This window comes from Coturnix japonica, chromosome 3 (genome assembly GCF_054131305.1).
Source record: "Coturnix japonica strain WE chromosome 3, WE-NBRP24, whole genome shotgun sequence".
Lineage (NCBI taxonomy): Eukaryota > Metazoa > Chordata > Aves > Galliformes > Phasianidae > Coturnix > Coturnix japonica.
In genome coordinates, this window is record NC_140665.1 from 19,614,251 (window position 1) to 19,639,385 (window position 25,135).

General features: G+C 39.3%; 1 protein-coding gene across 18 annotated transcripts in view; it reads right to left on the bottom strand.

Annotated features, from left to right (window-relative positions):
* Nucleotides 1-20,914: 20,914 nt before the first annotated feature.
* ESRRG (estrogen related receptor gamma) overlaps nt 20,915-25,135 on the bottom strand; it is a 375,558-nt gene continuing 371,337 nt past the window's right edge. For 17 of the 18 annotated variants that reach the window (XM_032443885.2, XM_085542936.1, XM_085542945.1 and 14 more), the window contains one exon: nt 22,477-24,769. In XM_032443885.2, the coding sequence (XP_032299776.1) occupies nt 24,525-24,769 (245 nt within the window). In that variant the 3' untranslated portion in view covers nt 22,477-24,524. Of the gene's footprint in view, nt 24,770-25,135 lie in introns of all 18 variants that reach the window. The other variant, XM_015857192.3, reaches the window with a different exon arrangement.

Sequence of the window (25,135 nt, forward strand, 5' to 3'; positions counted from 1 at the left end):
AAACCCCTACTAAAGCTTTATCAGTTTGCAGTGTTCATGCCCTGGTCATTAAATACTGCAGCTCCTTGGTCAAAATCATCTAAAAAATTAAAATTAAAAATTTGGTCACCAGAGAAGGGTTGGTAAGAAGACATTTGTCTGAGCCATGGCAACACCAAATCACATGAAGCATTTCTGAAAGTCTGCAGTAAGACAACAGCCTACCATATTATCAACAATGTAGTAGTAAAAACATTCACAGACCAAGAACAAACTGGGTCTTTTAAACCACAGTGAACGGACAGAACACAGGAGCAAGAATCATGTAATGGCTTGAATTGAAAGGGACCTTATATGAGATCCAGTTCCAAACCTCCCTCCCATAGGTGGGGATACTTTCCTCCAGACTAGGTTGCCCCAGTCCAGATGGAGCACCTCACACTTTGCTTAGTCAAAGAAATCTTTTTTAACCCTTCACCTCTTCCAAAGGGTTATCTAAATCCTGAAACTAATAAAAGGTATTGTGTACATACTTAGCTTCATTATTGATGCTGTTTCATAGGTAGAACTTCCAGTAACTATCCATTTACCTCCCCAAAAGATAACAACATTCTGCCCCATCACAATTTTTAAACACTATTTTAACTAGTATTGAACAAAGTTGCAACAACCATTTCCTTCAATTTTTGCTTTCTGAAAAGCATTTGTGAAAACTTGTGATCCTCCCAAAGGATTTGTTTCAAAATCCATCATCTTTTGTCAACACCTCATACCTATACTAGCTCATATTTGTGAAGCATTGACCAGTCATGTGCTCCTATTCCTGCTATTTTGTGAAGCGACATAAGCTGACTAACTCGCGCAGTGTGACTTTCAAAGATTAGGCTCAAGTGTGCAATTCAAAATTCTCTTTCAGTGAATGTTCATAAAGATTAGTTTTTATGACTGCTTTTTCTCATAAAACTACACCATTTGAATATTTTCTGGAAATTAACATAAAATTTCCATTTGCATAGCCAAGTCAATATTTATTTCAAATTTAACTGTCTAACAAAATTATTTTTTCCAATATTTTCCAAGTAATAATAAAACTACAGTGCAAGTACATTTTAATAGCTGGAGGGGAGTTGATTATAACAACCCAGAAATAATTAACAACTTATGTTTTAAAGGGGAGGTAATTCTGCATAAGCCAGTGAAATAAATATTAGAGTAAGATTTTCTGAAAGCACAGGAGGAGGTGGAAAGTATTTTATAGAGCTGTTAAGAGCCTTTTAACAGCTTTAGAAGTACAGTACATCACATAGCTTATTTTAGCACCAAAAACTTTCTTTGTTACTAGAACAGCAGAAATGAAGTAATCTTTTAGGCAACAAGTTTTACAGGCATCTTTCACTTGGAAATACTGAGTTTGACTGCACATCTCCACACAGTAAATTCAGTGTAAGGACATCTCTGCAAGGACTTCTTCACATATACTTACTTTTGGGTGACCATGATGGACTGTCCAAGCATGAAAAGCAACTTCATATAGCTGAAGCACTTGGGTTCTGATAACTGGCATTTCTTCTCTGGAAGTTTGTACCCTGTACCTGCCTCAGTTGGGAGGTCTTTGTAGGAAACTCTTTTTCTTGTCATGGGCTGTTTTCTGTAGGTCTCAAGGGAGAGACCTGGAAGAAAAACTATAGTTATGTGACTTACTGCTGTGCTTAGCCACACTGATAGGGCAGTAGGCCTTACAAGAGCAGGTTAGAGCTGCACAGCCCCTTCTGCCTGCTTAAGAGGTATTATAGGGCTTCCCATGGAGGAGCAGAAGCTGAACCAGTGGTATCACTGATACCCAGGGGAACAGCTGCCCCATCTTCCCATTTGCCCCATTTCATGAGCATCTGAAGAACAACCAAAGTTGCTGTCAGCCTGTTTTCTTCCTTTCTTCCCACTCCTTTGCAGCTCAGCTATGCCAGCACAGTGTTGACTTCTCAAGAAAGTTTTCTCTTTAAATCACTGCAGCAATCAGGTCTGGTTTCCTCCCCAAGCTCTGAAAGCACAGGGCTGCCTTGGGAGCACAGTTCAGCTGATTTCAGGCCCTCTCTCCACTTTAAATCAATGTGGAGCAAGAACTTAACAGTCAGTGCCATTTTGCTCCTAAGTTCCCCTGCTCTATCATGTGCCATCTTTCAAATGCATGCAGTGCCTGTAGAAGCCACATGCACTGCTTTAAAGTAGTAATTCCTGTGCTCCTGGCACTTTTCTTCAAAAATCATTTAAAAAGAGTGTTGCATTTAAAGAGACAGTGGTCTCCCAAGAGCCACTGGGTTAAACACGTTATACTTCCACCTGTAAGTGAAACATATTAACATTATTCATCATCTTAATTTTGAGCTCCTCATTATTCCCAGTTATCTTCCACAAGTATTACTCTTGCTATAATGGCATACACATTTTTGCATAAAGTCATTCTGTGCACTTATTCTACACAGTAAATTCTGTGGCACATTAACATCCACTGTAGGGTTATATACTTACATAGAATTGTAGGGTAAGTATAGGCTAGTTTAAATCAAATAAATGTACACCCTTCCTGTAATAAAATTCAGATGTTAGATTAAAGGAAGCTGTCTGAAAAGGAAACAAAACTGTGAGAAAATCTGAATTCTAATCACAGTTCAGAAATGAGCAACTACATGTCTAGGTCTTAGTTTACTCATCTCCAAATTGAGAAGATTGATATTCACCATTGTAAAGCACAATGAGAAACACTGGAAAGTAAAAATTACTACAGATTTACCAGGTGCAGAGAAATATCTGAGTTTAACTTCTGAATCGTAAAAATCAAATATTTTCCCCAAAGTTCAAGAAAATGCTCAACTTAATAGCTGAAATAAGAAAGTATATATAAGAAAAAGATCTACTTTTAAAAGCCAAAAAAGATGGAAGCTTATACGATGCTTTATCATCCAAAAGACTGTTTCAAAAAATGCTAGAGGACAGTCAATAATTAATATCCTATGGCAACAGTTGATACAGTTGACCTTGTACCTTTATAAATCTTTCCAGTATGACCAGCTAAAACAGAAATAGTATCTATAACAGAAAAATATAATCTCATAGTCACTGAAAAGAACCATGGGTTTGCATGCCCACTGGTGAAAGAGTTCTGAAGAAGAGGAAGTCCTCCAGAACAAAGGATAGAGAGACAGAGGAGCCTTACACCATAAAAGATGCACAGTGATGGCTGTAAATTCCTTCTGGTTTTTTTCCCCCACAAACCTCCCAGAGGAGCAGATCTTTGAGGAAAGGTTGACTTAACCACATCCTGATTTAATAATAAATGCAAATCTATGAAGCATGATAAGCAAAGCCCAGGGGAAGATAAGGACACAACACATGAAGTGTTAGTAAAACTAGGTAGTGTTAATAAAATTAAGAAAAACATGCAGCAGATTCAATCTAACAGATCACTGCTGTCCAAAAAGACTGCCCTCCTCCTAGGAAATTAAGCAGATTGAGTCCAGTTAGTGCCAAAACTGGGTTGAAGGATGTTAGAAAGAAGAGGACCACCCATTCTAATTGCAGCAGACTCATAACCTCAGTCTATTCTCAAGGCCAGATTAGTGACAATTACTGAACCACAGACTAAGGTGTGATTTATTTATTTTAGAACATTATGCTTCCTGGTATCTTTTTTCTTCCCAGGAGCTGTACAAGGAAAGAAGCCCCAGAAAACTGGGATATTAAAAATCAGAATAAACTATACGTTCATCAACATGCTTAAACTGACAAGGATGAAAACCGGTCAAAGTACTACTTTAGTTATATCAATATGGCTAAAACAATGCAGCCTGTTTTCAATAGTTTTAGAAGAGCAGCCAACAATCCCTTGTACTTTCCACATCAATTATATTAAAAAAAGTTCTATATATTTTCTTTTAATCAAGGTCATTTGCTTAATTTTATTTTTTTTTATTTTTTTTTATTTTTTTAAACAAAACTCATAAGAAAGATTTCTCCTGCAGAATTGGCCTCAGAGCAATGAAAGTCATCAGCCTTGGGTATGAGGTGCTAAATAGCTGGGGGTTCCAATAGCCTCAGCTGTGCTTCTGTAGTCTTGCTTACAGAATGGGCAGAGAAATCTCATCCCATTATGACAGACTGCAAAGGAGAGTGACAGCTGAATTCACAGGAAAAGCCTCAAGACCAATGAGGACACATGACTTGGCTTGGGCCCAAGCAACAGTGTTGAGATTTAAATCCTCTCATTCAAGGACACCTTCACAAAAACCACACGTCTGTGCCTTTTGGCATCTGGATATTTAGGATAAAGAGAATTATTTACCATACTCCTCAACATACTTTATGTTAATTTCGTATTTTTCACCAAGTAACATTAAGAAATACTAGCATTATAGCTGTATAATATAATTGAGAAAGTAACCTCATATGACAGTCCAGTTTTCAGGGTCAAGATGACTACTAATCCATCATCTGCATATTTGAAATGTGCAATTCAGTTCCCAGTCACTGAAAATGAAACCAGAATTCCTCTTTCCTCTGCACATACTCTGTTTTTCTTGAAAGTAATCTACAGAAGAATGCAATTATTTCTCAATTAATCATTACAAATATGTAGAGAACTAATTCTTGAATAAGAATGACCTTTAAATGTTAAAGGGTACTAAAAAAATGACATGACCCTACAAACATAATAGTTATACACTGCACTGCTTTTAATCTACACGTTTTCTGGTGTATCCAGCCTTTTGACACTTGGGTATCACAAACATTTTAAGTGATTGAAATAATTTTCAGTTCCTAATGCTATTTTTCATTCTGAAATTCACCCAGCCACCTACACAGAAATCTAACGTCCCTAGAGCTGGAAATACCAACCAGCTTTCAGAATTCTCACATGTAAAGCAACAACTTTGGTAGCCCAATCTAGACATCTGTTACAAACAACAGACAACCAGTGATATTCATTCCTAGTTTAAGCTAATTGAGATAATAATCAGTGTTCAAATGAAGAGATGTTGAGGGTTCTTTCACATTTGGCAGTTTATATTTGTCAACATATAATTGATCACCTTTATCTCTTTTTCTAGCATGCTAGCTAACTTCTTCTAAAAAGGAGAAAGCAGGCTAAACTCAAGTTTCCATACTTGTTCTTACAAATGAAACCTGTCTTTCTAATGAAAATGCTCACTGTGAGGTAGACTAAGACCAACCTGCTCACGTAATTACAGCAAGTACACTTTGGAGTCACTTTTCCCATTATAAAATGTGTCATTAACTTGATGTGCATGTTGAAAGAAGTATACAACCTATCCATTATAGTTTACATACTACAAGAAAGTTAGGAGTTAAAATTCATTATTCCTGGTTGATTCTAAGTAATATGTCACTGCTTGCCTGGATATCTAAAAATGAAGTCTGGGACTGAAACAGTTATCACTAATAACTTAGTATTAAAGATGCATCCCATCTTTTAGCTTTATTTAAATAGTTTGAAACCCATAAGAATCATTATTCTGAAGAACAAGAGGACATAAAGATGACGTGGATGGGTGTAGACATCCTGATTCAAAAGCGACAATGCAGGAAGATACAGTCAAGCTCAAAAACATGCAACAGAATTGGAATCTGAGAATCTGCAAAGCTGACTCAAGCCTTCATGGTATCTTGAGGTAGCCCATGCTATTGGCATAGTACCTCCACTTAAATAAATACAAGAAAGCTCAGACTACTCAACAGAAGTTTTGTTTTCTTTTTTCAACTACTAAACTGGAGATTTTTGTGTCAAAGTAAAAAGACACACAGCTGGGAAGAAACATGTTTTCTCTTGACAGACTAATCTTTAGTACAGATTAGTACAGCAGTTCTAGAAGGAAGAAATGGTTAGACAACTAAGACCACAGCTCACTGCTGATGGAAGTTCCAGCTTCTTTCCTAGTCAAAATGTATGATTCTTTATGCCTTCCAGATGCTGACTTATAGGAGACATTGTTCCTTTGGCACAGAAATCTACCATTTGAAATTTATTCCTGCTGCATAACACTAAAGTAGAACATATTCATAAAAGCTGATTCATGTTTGTTTGTTTTTTGTGAGCTTCCTTTTTGCAGGAAGGAAAAATAAAACTGAACTGTGGTGAAACGCTTACTCCCCACAAAACAGATAACTAAGGTATTTTGTCAAACACATCTAATTCCAGTAGCAGGCCGGCCTGGCCTCATCCCTTAGCCTCTGAAGAGAGACATTTAACACTATCACTGCTCCCTTCCTACTCAAATGAAGATGAAATCCCCTTGTATGCAAACAGAGTTAAAAGGGAACTGACAAGATACAGCATTATTTTCTCCGTTTTAACTCCCAGACTTTTTATTTTGAGCATTTTCTATAAAGAATTCTGTGTAGGAAGTGCCTGCTAGTTTTCTGTGTTCATGACCAACATGTCAATCTCTTATAATCAAGAACTGAGATTCTTCTCCCTGCCATGTAAAGCTCCTGAGGGTGTCCACTGATACATCAGGCAACCCTGAACTAAACCACCAACAGCAACACATAAAAAGAGCAGAAATAGCATGAGGAGCAGGGACTCGAGGGTGTTTGCTTTACATGAGGTCACGAAGCCATATATTCCTGACTATAAAAAGCATATGCAAAACACTGCTAGTTTGACAAGTAGGACACATTTTTACAAATATAAATAAAACACTGAGCAACACTGAAATCAACTGGAACCTGTTTGACATGTTAGCCCACAGTGACAGCTGACAGCAGAGACAGAAAACTTAAAAGGTTCAGAAAACCTTCCTTTTGAAGCTGCTAGGCTCAACACATGCTTTTTATTATAGAAACTCCCCATTTCCCCCAAAAATGCATGTAATGAAGGGTTTATTTGCTTGTATTGTAGAAGAATATGGAGATAGAATATATGTGGTTAGGTTACCAATGTGCTTTAGACCTGTCATAAAGAACTGATCTCTAGGTAAGCAGCCGACACTTTCTCAGACTTTTCCTTCAGGAAGGAAACAAGGGGTACTAGTGATAGGAAATATTATGACGAGCAGGTCTCCTCAGTGGAAATCACTTCTATTTGGGTACTTGCATTGCCACCTTCACTGACATATCTCAGCTGAGTCACTTTTCCCTTTGTACCACACCTATAACATCACTGTCACCAACTTCAACCAAGTCAGGTTGGACCAAAAGACTGGAAATGGAATATTGGCATCATCCATTACTAAATATCTTCCAAAAATATATCCATATGACTGGAGTAAGAGACTCTCACATTCCTTTTGCTCTTGGGTCTTGCTTTAAAATTTAAGCATATTGATAATATTTATCAGTACCCTATTACATAAGATGAGAATGTTAAGAACCATAAACTAAGCCTCAATTGAGTGACTGGAGGTAAAGTTATGAGAGCTTCAGATACACACTGAATAGATTTATATACCTTTTATTTTGAGTGCAGATAGAGGGGCAATTTAACTCAATTTCCTCCTTTTGAGAAGAGCCCAGGGAAGAAGCCAACTTGCCATTTCTGATACTGACCATTTCTGAGACCTGTACATTGTTTTCCTCATATAAATATTAATTTGTCAGAGATATATGTCACTTGCACCTAAGTAATGTCCTAAAAATATCATAGCCCTATGAAGTTTTCTTGTTCTCTGAATCAACAGCCCAATTAATTAGAATATTTTATATTTTGGTATCTATTATTGTAATGGATACCAGAATTAAGCAATTCAGCCAGCTATCCCAAATGAAGATAGCTAATTTATATCAACTTCGGGCTACTCTGAAGTGATATCTAGATATCTGACTTCTTGTTCCATAGTTGAATAATTTATAATAGAAACATAACATAAGTTTTAGAAATTCTTAATATTCATTATTTAAAACTTCAGATAGTTTCAGGCCAGCTCTAGGATAAGGACAACATAGAAATATCATTCCTACACAGTCATGTAAACCATATCTGTTGGCTTTGAAGACTCCTACTGACTCAAATCACAGCTGAAAATATAGACCGCAATTTAAAAAGCTACGAAAAGCATTTAACCCTTCAAATTTTGCATTTGCCTGTGTCTGTGCTATAAACCTCAGTGACTATAAGAGTCATGGAAAATTAACACTGAAGGGGTACTGGCAAATTTAGGATGAATTTGTTTTTAATATGGATGAAGACAATTCATTTGCCCAATTGCCTCAAGAAATTAAGTTTTGAATCATGAAATTAAGGCCAGCTGTTAAGAGAATTCTATAAACCTAGAAGAATATAAGGGTAAAGACAGGAGCCTGAAACATGGAAAAGCTGTCTAATTTTTATGCAGCAGTAGAGAAAGTAGACAGTCTAAAATGCTAATTCTTAAGAAATGTAAATTAAGTTACGAGAAATTTTCAGCATCAAAAGTGAGTATAAAGTTCAGTTATATTTTTGCTATGCAACAACTCAGAAATTTTTTGACTAAGCTTATCAACATTTTCCGTGTATATTGTTTATATTGTTAATTTGCTGGTGTGGCCAGACGCATTCTCCCCCTGTGTAAATGACCCATCATTCACCAGTAGACTCAATTTCAACATCCACATGCACTTCTAGAAAGATTTTGTTTGCACATAGATTGGTCATATCATTTCTCTTCTAGGCTTTGGACTTCAGCACACATGCATCAGTTCAGATCTGTCACACATCTTAGAGAAATTGGAGTCAGCTGGCCAGCTATCCGCAACAATAGAAACTGCCTGAGGAACCCAGCTTTCTGTCTGCAGTTTGCATTTAACACAAAACCCATCAAATTGGCCTTGGTCATTGCCAGCTTCTAATTAAATCTTTCTAAAGACAAGGTCACAAACAATTAAAAGGAGAAAAAAAGCTTAGCAAGAGTAGTGGCTCATGCTGCAGGAACCTTGTTTTAAAAACTCTCAAATACCACCGAGCTTTTTCAACAAAAGCAGTGGCACGATACAGGACTCTGCCTTAGGCTGTCCTCTTCCTACTCAGCGTAGACTGCACAGAAACCATTCAAAACCAGAAATCTTTCAGGAGGTCTCTCAAGCTTGCAAACAGGAGAACAAGTCAATTAGATTTTGGTGAGTAAATACAAGTTTGAAAGGATACAAATCCACTAATGCATATCAGAATCACAAGGCATTACATTACATAGCAACATCACCCTTGTACAACTTGGCTGATAAAGGAAAAACACTCAGATTGTTTCCAGAGCCAACCTGAAAACAAAGCCTGTCTAATGTATGAGACCGTTTCATAATACCTCAAAAATGACTTAAGGAATAAAACAACAAAATAAATCTACACAGAGGTTAATCAACAGATGGGAGACAAATGTCCATGGTTAACAGCTAGCATCATGAGGAAATCTGAAGGCCAATATGTGCAGACATTATGGCAGATAAAGTATCAGAAAGTAATCCTCACAATGAGATAAAATAGCTTTTTCATATCATTATGATTTGAAAAATATAGTAACTTCATTTGAAATACCAAAATCTAGTCAGCATAAGCTATAACATTAATAGGCTGAGTAAAGAGAATAAATAGTTTTATCCTATTTAATCATAAATTTGGTTAATGACCTTTATCTGATTACACTAGCAGCCCAAGCAACAATATTAAATAAATAAATAGAATATTAAAAGATTGTTAGCAGATAAGCTGCTTGGAAACATCTAAATTAAATGCAGTCAGAGGGAGGAGGTTCACGTTTAATGGTATATACATATTCAAAATTAAGATGATTGCAGCAGTGCTCCTACTGAGCCTCAGGCCAGTTGCTGCTGAAATCCTGGGAGAAACCTCTCATTGGCATCCTACTGAGAGCTAAAGGATTTTTCAGGAGAGATTCTGGTTTGACCCTTGGTTCTGTAGAGTTAACTTTCTCTGGTGAAAAAACCTGAATAGACTTCTAACTACAGGTACTCTTCTGTTATACACAGATGTACTTGTTACACAGTTTCCTTGTATCACTGAGCTATGGATTTAACAATTCTCACACATCTTGTCTGAACAGTCCCATATATATTTTTCCTCACCACTAGTACCAGTACTAACAAAACCACGGTGCCTTCAATTCTCTTGACCTTCCTCTTTACTTTTGTTCCTGCCACTCATTTTACTGGCTTTGTGTGAACAAACATTGACCTTAATTGCTTAAGAAAAAAAAAAAAAGCAACAAACAAGATACACTCCCAGACTTTTTCCCAGCATCACAGAAAACTCCACTGACACATTCAAGCAGGCAAAACACTGAAATCCAGGCTTCTGCCAAAGACAGACCTTCACCAAAAGTCAAGGTGCCTGCTAACTTTCTAAACAGGCTCGATTAGTGAAACAAAAACACCTTATGTAGAAGTTCTCAAACGTACCTTCTGCCCCAGAAATGACACTGGCTGTATGATCAAGACAGATTATACTTTATCCTGGCTTAAGGATGTATCTGCATGTGGAGTTCAAAATGAATATTTTATCCCATTGGCAAGTATAGAATCCATTTTTTTAATGGGAAAAGTTAAATCATAGGGCCTATCTTCGTCAAAGATTTATGTATATATCTCAGGTGCAGGTGAAAAATAAAATATTGAAAGCAAATAAACGATCCTCATAATAGGTTAAAACAAGACTTTTGTGACTGACATTTTATCCTTGCAACTTTTCCAAATCTAAATACTCTAAGGTGAGTCTTCTACCTTGAATTTTTCCCAGTTCTCTCAACATATTCCACTGTTGAAAAGTTACCTACTGTAGCAATTGGGCAGATCAGTACAGGGGGAAAGCATTACAGCAAAAGCATGATGAAGGAAGGACCAGCATGGTAGAAAGGTGCTATAAAGGAAGGGAATAAGATCGCTCACCAATATCAGAAGGTTCTAGGTTCACAGGGAAAAGCTTCATAAAGGTCCAGGAACCTCCAGAAAGAAATCTGCTCCCAGTGGCAGTCAGCCCTTAAATGAATTCTAAGAGAGGTGCAGCCAGGGTCCACCTGTTCTGGTCACACAGCTCAGTTGCCTTCACCTGTGCTCCCAGGGCTGACCAGATCCTTTCCCCAGGTGCTCAATCAGTGCTTCAGGCCTTGACTCAACAGTTCCATACACCTACTCAGGTCAAAAAGGGAAAGCAACTGCTTTTCTCACCAGCTGGCAGTTATCAGAAGCATCACTAAGCACTGGAAGATCTCCTGAAAGAGCTCAGCTGGATACACTCAGGAGTAAATACTCTGTTGCACGTGGCCATCACCCTCCCCATCCCTATACTCGCACCATGAATGCAACATGTATTCTCCACCACACCGTATAAGGAGCTTAGTGGAGATTCATCATTTGCTAGATAAATTTACTTTTGGTCTTTAGATTATGTATGCAAGTCAGAACAAAAGAGTGCATGGCAGGTGTGTAGCATTTTCCTAAGGAATTTTTGATTTAATTGCAGCAATGGGTTTCTGCTAGTAAAATATCTATACTGAAGACTCAACCTATATCCATCACAAAACAAATTATGTAAGCTATAAGAACCAGAAAATGCCATATATTTCAATATACATTTAATTTTTAAACACCATATTAAAAATTAGATGCCTTCACATTTGTGTAAAGTAAGGAAGAAGTCATTTCCAATAAAGAATAATGAAAATGATTTCTATGGCAATACATCCCCTTCGCTCTCCTGTCTCATTGGTATCCATTCTTTCCCCAGATGTATCTCTGAAGTCACCCTGACCATACCTTCAACCTCTTTCCTTGACTTCAAGAAGCTTCTCTGAAACATTGTGCCCACCAGCTGCCCATCAACAAGCCAGAGAAATAAAAACTGAACGACAAGCTTTTTGTCAGAGAAAACAGTAATTTGAGCTTTTCCAGCTAGATGTTACCTTCCATAAAACTTGTCAGAACCGTGTATTTCCAAGATTTTTACCCTCTCCTGTGGTCTCCCCCGCTAATTCTGGATTAAACAGGACAGAGGGTTACAGAAAAGAGTAGATGGAAATTACTGCTGTTAAAGCCTTATAGTTTGAGTAAGCAAAGTTTGATCATTACATGCACTCCAAGAGCAGATGTTGAGTGCTTTCTAGCCTTTCTGGCCTACTGAATGTATTTGTTTGGGAAAATATAAATGACAAATTGACTTTTAGATTAATGGCTACCATACTGGTAATGTACAAATCACTTTTAACAGCCACTATTAACTTGGTAAAGAGGAGCTTGCTAACTGCTCTTTAATTAAGTACACTTAATGACCTTAAGGGGATTAGTAGTCTTGTCTGATAATCAATAAGCATGGCAAGATTGCTGCCCCATAGACAGGAGCTAGAGAACAAAATTAATCTGCAGATTAGTTCAACCTGGTTTGGTTTATTTGCAAAGACTATTTCAAATTTACTTCAGTTTAGTATGTTTGCAAATGTCAAAACAAAACATGCTTTAGATTAGACCTCTTTCCTCATGTTAAAATAGCACATGCTTACTAAGAAAAAATTATTTGGGCAAAAACTAGAGTAAATCAGTGTAGGAAAAAATAAGAAACAGTGAATACCCATTTCACATTCTCTCAAAACCAATGGAGGCTAAAGCAACAGGCACTCACTGAGCACAGTGCCTATGTGACCTAGAGTGAGATCCCGTCCCCAGAAAATCACACTGAGAATGAAAGAACTCCTTACAGCTTCTGCATGCAGTCTACACTGCCCTAGCAGATGCTGCTCCCCCACTGGCACCTGGTTGTTTTTCCTTCCACCTCCTGCTCAGGCTGAGGTCACTACCACAGCAATGCACAGCCATAGGAACACCTGACTAAAATGCCTCGTTTTTCAGCAAGGCTCTTGTTTGCTAACAGTAGGTAGCAAATTTTTCTGATGAGATGCTATTTTACCTTCCTTGATACCTGGAAGCTCCTCCACTCACCCACAGACACGTACCTTCCATGATCCAGCCTTCCTCACCTTGCAGAGATACAAATTACCTTCTCCTCCAACACTACCATCTTCCCACTTCTGTGCTCCAGCAATGCCAGCTCTGCCACCTGAACCTATTTATTCTAATTATTTGTCCTTCCCCCAGCAGCTTGCCTTCCTACTGGCAGAACTGCTCTCCTAGTGACTAGTGTGTAAGACATCAATCCAAGAGACTTTGGCCTTGTGCATCTACCTCCTCTGTACAAAGCACAGCAATGTAAGTCTTTCCATATGCTTGCAAAGTAGGAGGGAGCTTTTTTTCAGAAGGAAACATAGTAGTAGGAGTTATTTCTTTTTAATGTCTTCTCGGACCCACCCCAAGATAATATCCCTCATTGCAATACAAAGGTTCACCTTTCTTAGTTGTGGACTGATGTGTTAAGGATCCAGAGGTCAGTAAGCATTACACGAGAGTAACACTGCCACTTTGTCTTTCCACAGGTGTAAAACACAAAGAAAGCTCAAATTAGCAAGAATTTTATCACATCCAAAGGGCTTACTTTCTGCTATGAACGTATGCTCACATTTTAGTGAGCTTGTACAGTAAATTCAGATCAGCAGGTAGTTATGCTTAAGAATACTATATAAACAGTATATTTGTTTCTTCTCTTTTCTCTGAAAATAAAGCTCCTCAGTAGATCTTTCGGTACAAGTGGCACACATTCAGTTAATCACAGGGCTTAATTGTAAAATAGAAGCCTCTGTAAGACATGTATATGGTATATTGACACTTATGCTACCACAGCCATAGGGATATTAAAATTGATTTCCAACAAGCTGAGGCCTTCTGCTTTCTATTCTTGTATCCCACAAATATATATTAACCAGACTCCCTAAACGGGGGTAATTAGATTCCAAAAATAGCTGGTCATATAGAAAGCGGAACATAAAAGTTCAGCTTGCCTTCGCAGGGCTCAACATCAGCAGACAAAGCACAAGGAGCAGTTTGCATGCTAAACAGAATGAAGTTTTACTGCTCTCAGCTTATAGGAAAGCCCTGAGGCTTGATTCCACACTTTTTTGGTACACTGTGACCTGATCAAGATATTCTCACCATTATTAGTACCCTCCCACAGTGTATTTTGTCAGTTACATCTTACCTTCTCTGCTTTATTTCAGATCCTATGGCCTTCAGATCAGAGGTACTTTAATTGAACATGATTTTGAAGTGCTTCATCACCCACCTAGTCCAAGCAGTGATAAGCCAAATGGGTTTCGGTGAGCTGGGCTTATAATCAGATTAAAAACACCAACTGGGCACATCTGGAACAGCCTCTCCTAATATAAATGTTCTTTTTCAAATTTACACTGAAAAAAAACCAACATAGAAACCCCAACCATTTAAGTCTAGGCCACAGCTCACATCCAAACTCCTGCAGAAAGCTAACTCAGTCAAATCAAAGCTCACCCTTCCTGCCTTAAATATACAGGACACGCCTCTGCAGCCTGCCAGACCCCACACCTGTGTCCTGCAACACTGCTTACAGCTGAGGGCAGATTCCTTGCACCTAGCTCAGCACTAGGTGGACACAGCTATACATGGCTGTGATCAGCCTGATGAGCACTGTATTCCTATCTGCATTACTTCTCTCTTCCCATTTCTATTCAAATTTCTCTCTCCACAGCTGCACTCTCTATTTATTTATTTATTTATTTATTTATTTATTTATTTATTTATTTATTTATTTATTTATTTATTTGCATCTGCAGATCTCTTTTCTTTGCAGGTTTTGTCTTCTTCTTCCAACATGGCCATGATTTTCTCAGCTTCAGGTTCTTCCAAATCTTTGGGCATGCTTGATGACTACCGTTTGCTGCCCCTTCTGGCTACTTTAAATCTGCTTACAGTAATCAACCGCTGCTCTAGACACCCCCCTTTGCTGTTGGCATGGCCTTTAAATATTAAATAGATTTTTTATGCATTTGGTAAGTCCTTTCCGTTGCTCATTGCTCTGCCAAAATGAAGTCTACTGAAATAAGTGCAATTTGGCTGAGCCACAGTGCCAAATACAAATAATTTATCTTTAAGCCAGAACATCTGTTAAGATCATTTGACTTTGTGAATAGTACTTCAAAACTGCCTCAGTCCAAGGATCGTGTTGTGCTTTGCAGGTATGCAGTCAAATAGCTTCTGTCACCTGATTTTAAGGACTGATGGAGTAAACAAGGATAAGCACAACATCAGAGCAGCCCATCACAGTGATTTGGTTACCTCATTCCATGGCATTCAATGGCGTGTCACCCAATGTCATCCAAATGTGACATGTTCCCTGTGATTCTCACATGCTCAGCTACACTGGTGATGTTCTCTGTATAAAAAATGCTGGCAGGTAAATAGAAAAAAGGAAGAAAGCAAGCTAGCTTTGTGTTTAATTTTACCTTCTTCGGCCCAACTGTTTTTGCTGTAAGTCTATAAAAAAGTAGTACAGTCCTCTAAAAGGATGTCATAGCATCTCCTGATTTTCATGGAGCTATAAACCATGTTGCAGATAGGCTTGCAGATCCTTTTGTTATGCTGCTCTTGTGAAAAGGTTTTGTTGTGTGGAGTGACTGACCTTAATCTTTTCACTTTGGGAGCTGAAATTTTTTCCCCTGAATCTTCTGGTTGTAAGACAGAGTCCATTTATATGTAAGATATAAGAATAGCCTGGCTCAGCAAGTCATTTAGAAAGACATTTGGTCAATGTAAAGGAGCAAGGGAAGTAGGGGGAAGGGACCCCCCCTCTCCTTTGTGCACTTTTGTCATGGTCACCTTGCAAGTGGATCTCTGTGTCTAGGTGACAGAGGAGCAAGGGAATCAACGCAGGAACTATGTAAAACCTCATATATTGCAAGTATAGACACATTTACAAGTTATAGCTTTATCAAAGCCCATCTTAACAGTTTGCCTGAAATCCATCTGGGCACTATAATCACAAATATATCAAAGACAAAAAAATGTGGCTGAGGGAGGAGAGGGAGAGAAGCACCATAATACATGGAGGAACCAGTTTGTTTGTTTGTTTCGCTCCAATCTGAGATTCACAGCAAAACCAGCACAGTGCAGTGGTTGTCCACATCCTTCATTTTTCACATTGGCCTCAAGAGGATACTGTTTCCCTCCCGCAAACATTTCTGTTATCATCTGAAAGGAGTGAGATACATAAGAATATCAGCCTGCCCTCATGGACTGTGTCATGGGACTTATGTACTGCTGACACATGGGATCTAATATCCACCCAGTGGGTGGGAAAGAACCAGCAGCTGCTTTTTTGAAGCTCACACAACTAAACCTGCTCAGAACAGGGACTGATTAAGAGGAATTTGTCTCCCCTTGGCTCATCACTGCAATTTCTTTCCATAATAAGGACCCAAATATGTTGAGTTGGGAGCCCTCCACAGCAAATTACTCCAGGAATTTTGGGATTATTTTGTGGTTTCGGGACAACTTAAGCAGCACAGCACCAAGCCTGCAGGAAAGAGGAGCAAGGGAGGGTGGGGAGGGAACAAGGCAATGAGAAATGCTGAGCTGGGCTGGCTCAGCATTTCATTTTGGCCATGGAGAACTCCTGTGCCATGACACAGAGGCTGTGGGGAGTGAGCTGCAGTGGGCACTATGTTTGGGCCAGGTCCTACCCCTAGCTGACAGGCCATGCCTGCAGCTGAGAAGCAGGAAGCCAGCAGGGCTGAGGCGCTTCTGTTTCACAATCTAGGGATGTCCACTGGGCATCAGAACCATTTACTCTTTGCAGAACACCTGCCCATGACACAGCTGATGGCTGTGAGGCCACAAGCAGGCCCCGGGCCCTCACACCCTACATATGCAGGTCAGTGCCTGCCCAACCTGCACTCAGCAGGGAGAGATGTGAAACTGCATGGCTGGACAGTACTGCTGGGAGCACCCAGCTGGGAAGAGCCATTCTGGAGGAAATTACATGAGCTGGGACTTTGAGTTGCCTCTTTAGCTTGTGGAAGAGATAATCTGGCCCACTGAATGTGTAACAAAATTCCATTTTAAAGGCATAGGGCTGCAGTTTTGCCTTAAGAAAGCAGCAGCAAATGACTCCGAAGTCCTGCTGTCACCCATCCACTGAGCTGTGGTAATGCAGAGTGGCAAGCTCTGCTTCCCGGGTCTGCGTCCTGCGTCTAAGTAGCACTCTTCATTGAGAACCCCGCTTGGTCTTATGACAAAATTCCTCTCGTATGACACAGAAAAGCATTGACATCATTCTTTAAGGCTGTGGAATTTATGGCACAGTTAATTATTAATTTGGCTGGCATTTGTAAAGTAGAAGGGAGTTCTTATGCTTTTAGGCCATGCTCTCAGTGTGTAAATCTCTCGTATGGCTGCCATAATAATATTCCTGCAGCTATGTTGTCACCTATTGTAATTTTTCTGCTAATAAGAAAATTTAAACTAACCAGGAATCCTAAATTTGGAGACTAGTTGTTTATTTCAAATATACTCCAGAGAAATAATAATGCAGTTCTGCTCTGAATTTAATTTAAACAGGAACAGGCAAAACAAATCTCTGCGGAGGGCATTTGACAATAATAAAATATTTCTCCCAGCGGGTGAGCTGGTAGCAATTGTATTGTTGCCATCAAAGCTCACGTTTCAGCAGGTCATTACCATCATAACAAGCCCTTGGACCAACTGGCATGGACATGCAACATTGAGCTCCTGATGGGCACATTATTTCAGACCTTTAACTTCGTGGAGAACAAGACAAATACTCCTGGGAACAGAGGACTATATTTTGAAATTCCTTTCTTTTTTGTTCTGCTTAATAATAAGATCCTGCGTGTAATCAATCTGCCGCCACTTGCTTTTTTACCTTAGGAGAGATTGTAAGAAACTGGGCTTGGGAATCTGAGCACTGAAGAAAAATGGGCATTCATCTTTATAAAATAGTAACAATTAGCACAGCCAGGATGTCTTGTGGAATCACAGTGCAAACACCTTTGAACACTAGTGACTAAAATGTTAAGTGCGAGTTAAAGTATCCGGATTCTTTTCTATACTTACTTTTATTGTAATAGCAGCCTCAAGGAGGAAGTTTGTGAAGTGTGTGTTAGAGGAGAGGCAGTCTACACGTGTGGAATCAGCAGCGTATCAGACAGGAAAAGCACACGCCTTGTGAGGCAGCTACCACAGCCAAGCGGTGTAACGAAGGATACAGTGATTAGCAATGCGTCATGTGGAATCAGAGACCTACATTGCACTGCAGAAACAGAATGCAAGGTAAAGGGAAGGTGCAAGTAAAAAAACATAATAAAATGCTACAGAAATAAACAAAGGCAATGAGAAAGTGAAATAGGAATTCAGAAAGCAGATGATAGCTGTCACTTCCTTCACTTCAGGTCAAGAAGAAAAACAGGTAATGGTCAAAAGCAGGAAAGAAGAGGAGGAGAAAAGAGAGAAAAAGTAAGAAGGAAAAAGAGAGAGATGGAGAAAAAGGGAGAGGGAAAAAAAAGAGAAAGAAAACATTGGAAAAGGAAAAATTGAAAAAAGAGGAAGAAAAAAGGACAGATAGAAAATGAAAAGACAAAGAACTTTGGGCTGGATAAGCCTGTAGGCACGAAGTCACTCATTTCCCCAGCAGGCTGTTGCCAGGTGATCCCACAGGAGGACACAGAGTTGTGCAGCACAGGGCTTGTCTCACTAAGGGCAACATTCCCACCTCAGTTATCTTTTCAGAATCCATCTTTCGTTGTTTGACTTACGTATAATTTTTTCAACCCGTTTAACTTCCAGCACTGTTACGACAGCACCGATGCTGTCTGTGCATTAGGAAGCCCGTGTAACTGCATGTGCGATAGCACTGATGGGTACGGGATTTTCGAGCCGTTTCCTTCTCTAAGAGGACCAGCTACAGGGACCACCGCCGCCGACTTCTTGCGGGCGTTCGCCAGCCCCTTTCGCACTGCGAACTCCCAAGGTCAACGAAACAAAAAGCCGTGACCAAACTCAGTCAGACCACTGCTTGGACGAGCAGCTCCGGAGGAAGCTCAGAGCCCCACGTCACCGCGCAGCTCCCTCAGCACGTTTCCCTTTTGCATCAGCGCTGAAAGCATCGGGCAGACTGCGCCTGCCACCGGTGCCAAAGGGGGTCGGCGGCAGGGACGGGGACAGGCGGCCGCGGTGCCAGAACGGCGCTCTCACCCGGGACCGCCTGTCTTATGGGGGAGCGGGATGCAAACCGTGCCAAGCAAAATCTACTCCCGCTGCGGTTAGGCACAGTCGAGGTGGGAAGGCTGCCGGCTCGCCGGTCGGTGCTCGGAGCAGCGGCGTGGCTGCAACAGCGCAGAGCGGGGATGAAGGGCAAACAGCGCTGCACCCAGCCTTTTCCGGGCTTATAAGGTTCAGCAGCTGGTTCCAGAGTTCAGAGAGGTTCGTGCTCCCAGCCAAACTCCCCACAGGTGCCGACTGAAACGATTCTGCCTACCTCGCCACTTCCACTGGATCTCTGTGCGCTTCCTGGCTTTGCTGCAGAGACAGTGAGAGGTTTTGAAAGAAAAAAAGAAAGGGGAAAAAAGGAAAGCACAAAACTCAACTGACACCACAGAGCTGCATCCCTCTGCATTTCAATGTCCCCCGCATTTTCCCTCCTGCATTTCCTCTTCTTTAATGCCAAATTTACAATTGTACAATGCAGCGTGGTTCCCAAATGGAAAGCGGTAGACACATGCTAATTATGATTTCTTTTAATTGTATGTGGGAACACTTCTCCAGCAAATAGATACAATCACGTGCTGAAGAAGGCACGGCACGGCTGGGGATGGCTGCTCTTTTTCCCATCGGTGTGTGAAAAGCTCTTAACACTCCTTTCTTCTCTCCTAAGGTATGGTACAGTATTTGCTTTCTTTTGAGGAGGCACTGTGATAACTCAAAATCAGAACATCAAAAAAAGGGTGGGCACATAAACATGAATGCCTGTGTATGCACACATGTTGGTGTCAACACTAAAACCTTCCTCTGAAGAGTCCATACATGACCAAACTTCTGTTGTTCTGCTGCTCCTCCTATAGAACCCCTTCTCTTAGCACCATTAAATACCCGAAGGTGCTACTGGCAGAGAGGAGGCCCTCCCACCAGCACCGGTTGCCCCTCGCACTGCCTAAGGCTCACCGCCACGCTCCAGGCCCCCAGCATTGCACTGCACCATCAGACAGAGCCTCCAGAGAAAAGCCAGCAGCGAAGGTGAGAAATATGTTGGCAAGCACGAAAAAGTACTACCAAGACAGGCTAGAAGGCAAGAAAAGCACACATTAACACTTCCGTGATGGGTCCAGAAGGGTTCACTGGCAGCTCGGGCCAACCCCTGTGGGGCCAAGGCTAGCTCTGAACTGTTAGGCTTAACCCCCTGGATCTCAAAGACTTACCAGTGCACTTCATTCACACCAATCTATTTAACTGCTCCTATGGCTGTTGACTTCCATTCAGAAAACCCGAATCGAGTAATACAGATTTTTTAATTAATTTATTTTTTCTAAAACCCAGAAGACACAAAAATGGATCTCCTAAGGTAGGAAGTGAATGATAGGTCTGTCTGTTGATGAAAAAGCAAGTAAGTACTTCCAGATGATATTAACGTGATCTTAAAATAGTGGGAAAGTTTTCTTTTATGACATTGACAGAGAGGCAATGATTTTGAGTAATGCAGGTTGATGTGGAGATGCTTTAAGATTAAATAAGTGCTATATAAAGGCCTGTCAGCCTGAATTCTAATGTGCTATGAGACATTTTGCATATTTAAGAGTATGCAAAATGTCTTGTACCACACTGGAATTCATTCTGACAAGGCTTTATATAGCATTTATTTACACTCGTATTGTACTTCAAGGGAAGAGGGTGATGCTCTCTACTCTTTGAATGGAAGTAACAAAAGGTGATGCTGATCGGCTTATCTCCTCCCTAGAAAACAAAAATAAAACCAAAAAAGCCCCACAACACAAAAAATAAAATAAAAGCAATCAAAAGTGGAAGCTTGTTTAATATTGCTCTACCATCATCCTGAAAGGCATAATAATTTGAGTTACACATCTGAACTGATTGGAGTTACAGAATCATATCTCCTTTTTGCATTTAACAATATATACAATATAAAATAAATACATTTACACAAATGGACATTGGTTGGAGCACACGGTATGATACACATCACAAAAATATACAGTTGATTGCTATACAGATGTGAAGCCCATCTACAGCTATAGACATGTTTGTTCTTATTTTTTGTTCTGTTTCGCTTTTTTAACTACTGGCTATTATGCAACTCCTGGATTATTATAAGCAGTTTAATTCCTTTTTTTTTTTTTTTTTTTTTTCCTTTTGCGATCTTTGCACGATAAGACTGCCATAAAATGTTTTCCTAGGCAGGTAAACAGAGACGCTTAAATAATTAAAATACAATCACCAACACCCATTTTCTCTTCTATAAGAAAAATAGCAGTTTTAATTTTTTATATCTTTTTATGTTATCATTTAAATGCAAAATAGTGGAATAAATACAACAATCTGATCTGATTGAAACAAACGTGTGACTTCTGGGAGTCACACAATCATATTGCTTTAAATAAGAAAAAGAATTAAAAAAAAAAATGAAGCAAAAATAGAAATTAAATCGTTATGGCTAAAACATACACCCTTCAGAAATCTCCCAACACTTCACATTAAGTAAGTGGTCTTGTAAGAACTCTTCTCCAGCAAGGTTTAAGATGAACAATATGGTAAAGGCTGTGCAGCTCTTTTAGCTCTAGCTCAGGTAAATGCTTTTGCGGTCTCGAGATACTCGTTCTTTTGCAGCTCCAAAAAATTACTGAAAACGACAACTGAAATTTGCACTGCGTGCCTTTAACACGTCTCCATTTTTTTTGCGTGTGTGTTTGTATCTGTTTCTAGTCGACTGGCTTTTGACCCTGAAGCCCAAGTTCTTTAATGTGATACAGCAAAAAACAATATTTATATTATATATTTCTCTCTATATAGTGTACTTGAACAGTAGCAACTTAAACCCTGCACAAACTTTCTGGAAAATAAACTTCTTTTTTTTTTTTCCTTTTTTTTTTCCTTTTTTTTTTTTTTTTTCTTTTTTTCTTTTTTTTTGCACTCTTACATATATAAATAATCTTATAGAATCAGCACCTTTTTCCCAGGAGTTGTATTTGTTTCTGACTTTCTTTTCTTTTCTTTCATTTTTTTTTTTTCCTTTTTCTTTTTTTTCAAAAGGGATGTGCCAATTTCTGAACTCCTATCACAGCTATAAATTTCAAGTTATTGACCATCTGAATGAATTGCTAATGATGATTTACCTAGAGTCACACTACAGTCACTTCTCTACTGAGAAAACACAACCTACGATATAGTCCCATATAGCTAATGATAGATACACAGTCTTTTCTAGCACGAAGCCGATGTCGCATCGGCCCACCGTTATTTTGTTTAAAGCACACAACGTAGCAATAGTTTTGGAAACTTTGTCCGCACCAAAAAAGTTTTGCAACAACACAGAGCGAGTTAATAACAACATCTGAGAGATGATTGGATAAAAGCTATATTTACAGCATTTAAAAATTAGACTTATCTATAATCTTGAAATATTCAAAGTTTTATTTCTAAGCTATACATTGGTATTCTATAATAAACTGTTACAGAAATTATCCCTTGTTTTGAAAATATTATGATTTCGAAGTGTATCTGTTCATAACGAGTATTTGTTTGGAGTTTTGATCTCTTAATTATTACTAGGAAGAACCTTATTACCGGTAAGGAATAGAATATACTACTGTAATCTCCTGAGGAATTGTACATCCAATATTGTCTCTAATTCTACCCTGTGTCTATAAGCACACACCACAAGAATCCAAACACCACAAGAAGAACAAGACAACAGTCTTTGAATGCAACATAAAAATTCAGAAAAGCACAGCAAACATGAAACATTGAAAAGCTGAACTACATTTCTTTTGTTTGTTAGGATTACAATTTTAATTACATCTGTGTACATAGAATAAGGATGTTCACATAGTACAGGGAGCAGCTACTAACACTGGTACATTGGTATAGCGTTTGATGGAGGTTACTGTTTATTGGTTATTTAGCGACTGTAGTTTTCTGGGGGCATCTAATCGGTTTATACATTAGATTACACCTCTTAACAGTCTTGAAACTGACTGACTTCCATGCTGTGACAATACTGGTTGGAAAGCACGTATACTGGTTCAGCTACTTGTTAACAATTGCAATTTACAAAATAAAGTCTAAATTAATAAATAAGGTATAGAAGTGTTAAATCGTTGAATTTGGTCAGAAGTCTACTACTCTGATTTCTTAATTTTGCAGACGTTGGCGTTCGCCTTATTGCCTCTAAGCTACTGAGGGTTTCTCTGTGTGTAAGGTTATAATTTTGCAAACAGGCAGTATCTCATTCATTGACAACTGAAGCAGTTAGAAATCACATAGCAACTATACCTCTGTACAGTCGCTGTCTCCTAACACCTTTATAGATTGGTATTTGACATGGCGTATTTATATGCTAGACTACTCAGATATACCGTAGGTGTAATCTAATCCTTTGAGTCAGTGAACATTTAGTCATAAACTGGAGCTCATGTTAAGAAACTGGATGTTTTGGACCAGACTGGCACACAACATAAATTGCATCCGTGATAATATGCACCTTCCCTTCAACTATTGCTTTAGTAAGATAAATTCCCACATTAATAAATGGCTGAAAACTGGTAAAGCTGGTACAAAAAAATCTCCGTTAGTAAGAAGAAACAAAACGTTTAAAAAAATCTTCCTTCAGGATTCATTTGTCCTTCATTATTGTTCATCATTGTTCAAGCCAGCACAAAAATGCAGTATTTCTTTCTCTTTAGTATTGCATGAATGAATAAAGCTTAAACTATTCCCTGAAAAAGTTACATCGTAGCTAACCTAAGAAATATCTGGAAGACTTGAAAAAACAATTAAGGAATCAAATGGCTGTAACTGATCTAGATGGAAAATGCAATGATAAGAAGCAGCCGATGCATCGTCGCTTAGTCGTCTAATTAGAGACTGCTCCTATGAAATCTAATACTGCATTCAGTCAGTTCATCGTGTTGTACTGTACTGCTAGGTACGGTGGTTCTCTCTTTGATTCCTTTGTCATTGGGGACATTATGGTTCATAATAAGTTCACTGGCATCCATATTATGGATTTCCATCCTTTGGCAGGCCTGGCTTCCATCTCTCTTCAATTAGAGACCTCTTTTAAAAAGTTCAGCAGCAAAGGAAAAAAGAGAAAAGGAAAAAAGGAAAGGAAAGAACAGAAAGGAAAAGAGAGAAAAGGAAAAGGAAAGGAAAAACTGCATCAGAAAAGACACAGAAGAAAAAGTTGAAAGCTGCTTCACAGTCTTGCTGCTAAATATCAGTGCAGTCATTTTTTTTCCTTAATTAAACACTAAGTTTCTTTGCCATTATTATCCTGTTTATTTTCCCTTTTTTTTTTGTTATTTTTTTGTTTGATTTTTTTGTTTGTTTGTTTTGTTTTGCTTTTTCCTTTTAAAACGTGCATGATGGGAAAGCCCATGATGCTTTAGTCAGACCTTGGCCTCCAGCATTTCCAAAAAAAGTTTGTGCATGGGGACTTTGCCTTCCAGTTTGATGTTGTAGAAATGCTGCACAGCCTTGGTGGAGGTTTGCCTCAGAAGTGGGAGAGTCATCAGCATCTTGCCAGCACGACGAGGGTCTTCCATGTGCTGTCCAGCCTCATAATCCTGCAGAGCCTCGTGTAAGACGTCCTGAAGTTTCTGCACTGCCTCAACGTCCTCTATGTGCATTGAGTCTGCAAAACAAAGGAGCGACAGGAGGTTTCAGCAGGGCGTGCCCGAACGTCAGGCTGCTCAATGCCTGCACGACCCTTTCCCCGGTGCCATCCTCTTTTACAAAGGAGAGAGATAATTATGCACTTATTTCGAGATCAACCCTTAGGACAGTAACTAGAATTGCTGCTGAGCTATAAATTAACTCCTGAGTAAGAAATCCTTCTCCTCATCCTCCTGAAACCAGGGTGCTGGCAACCCTGGCTGCTCCACACGCTGCCTCGCTCACTTGTGAGGAAGGCTGTGGGAATGCTATGGGAAGGCTGTGGGAAACTGCAGCAGGCTTCAAGGCCAAAAGGCTGGAAGCTGTGGCCATCAGTGGTGCCAAT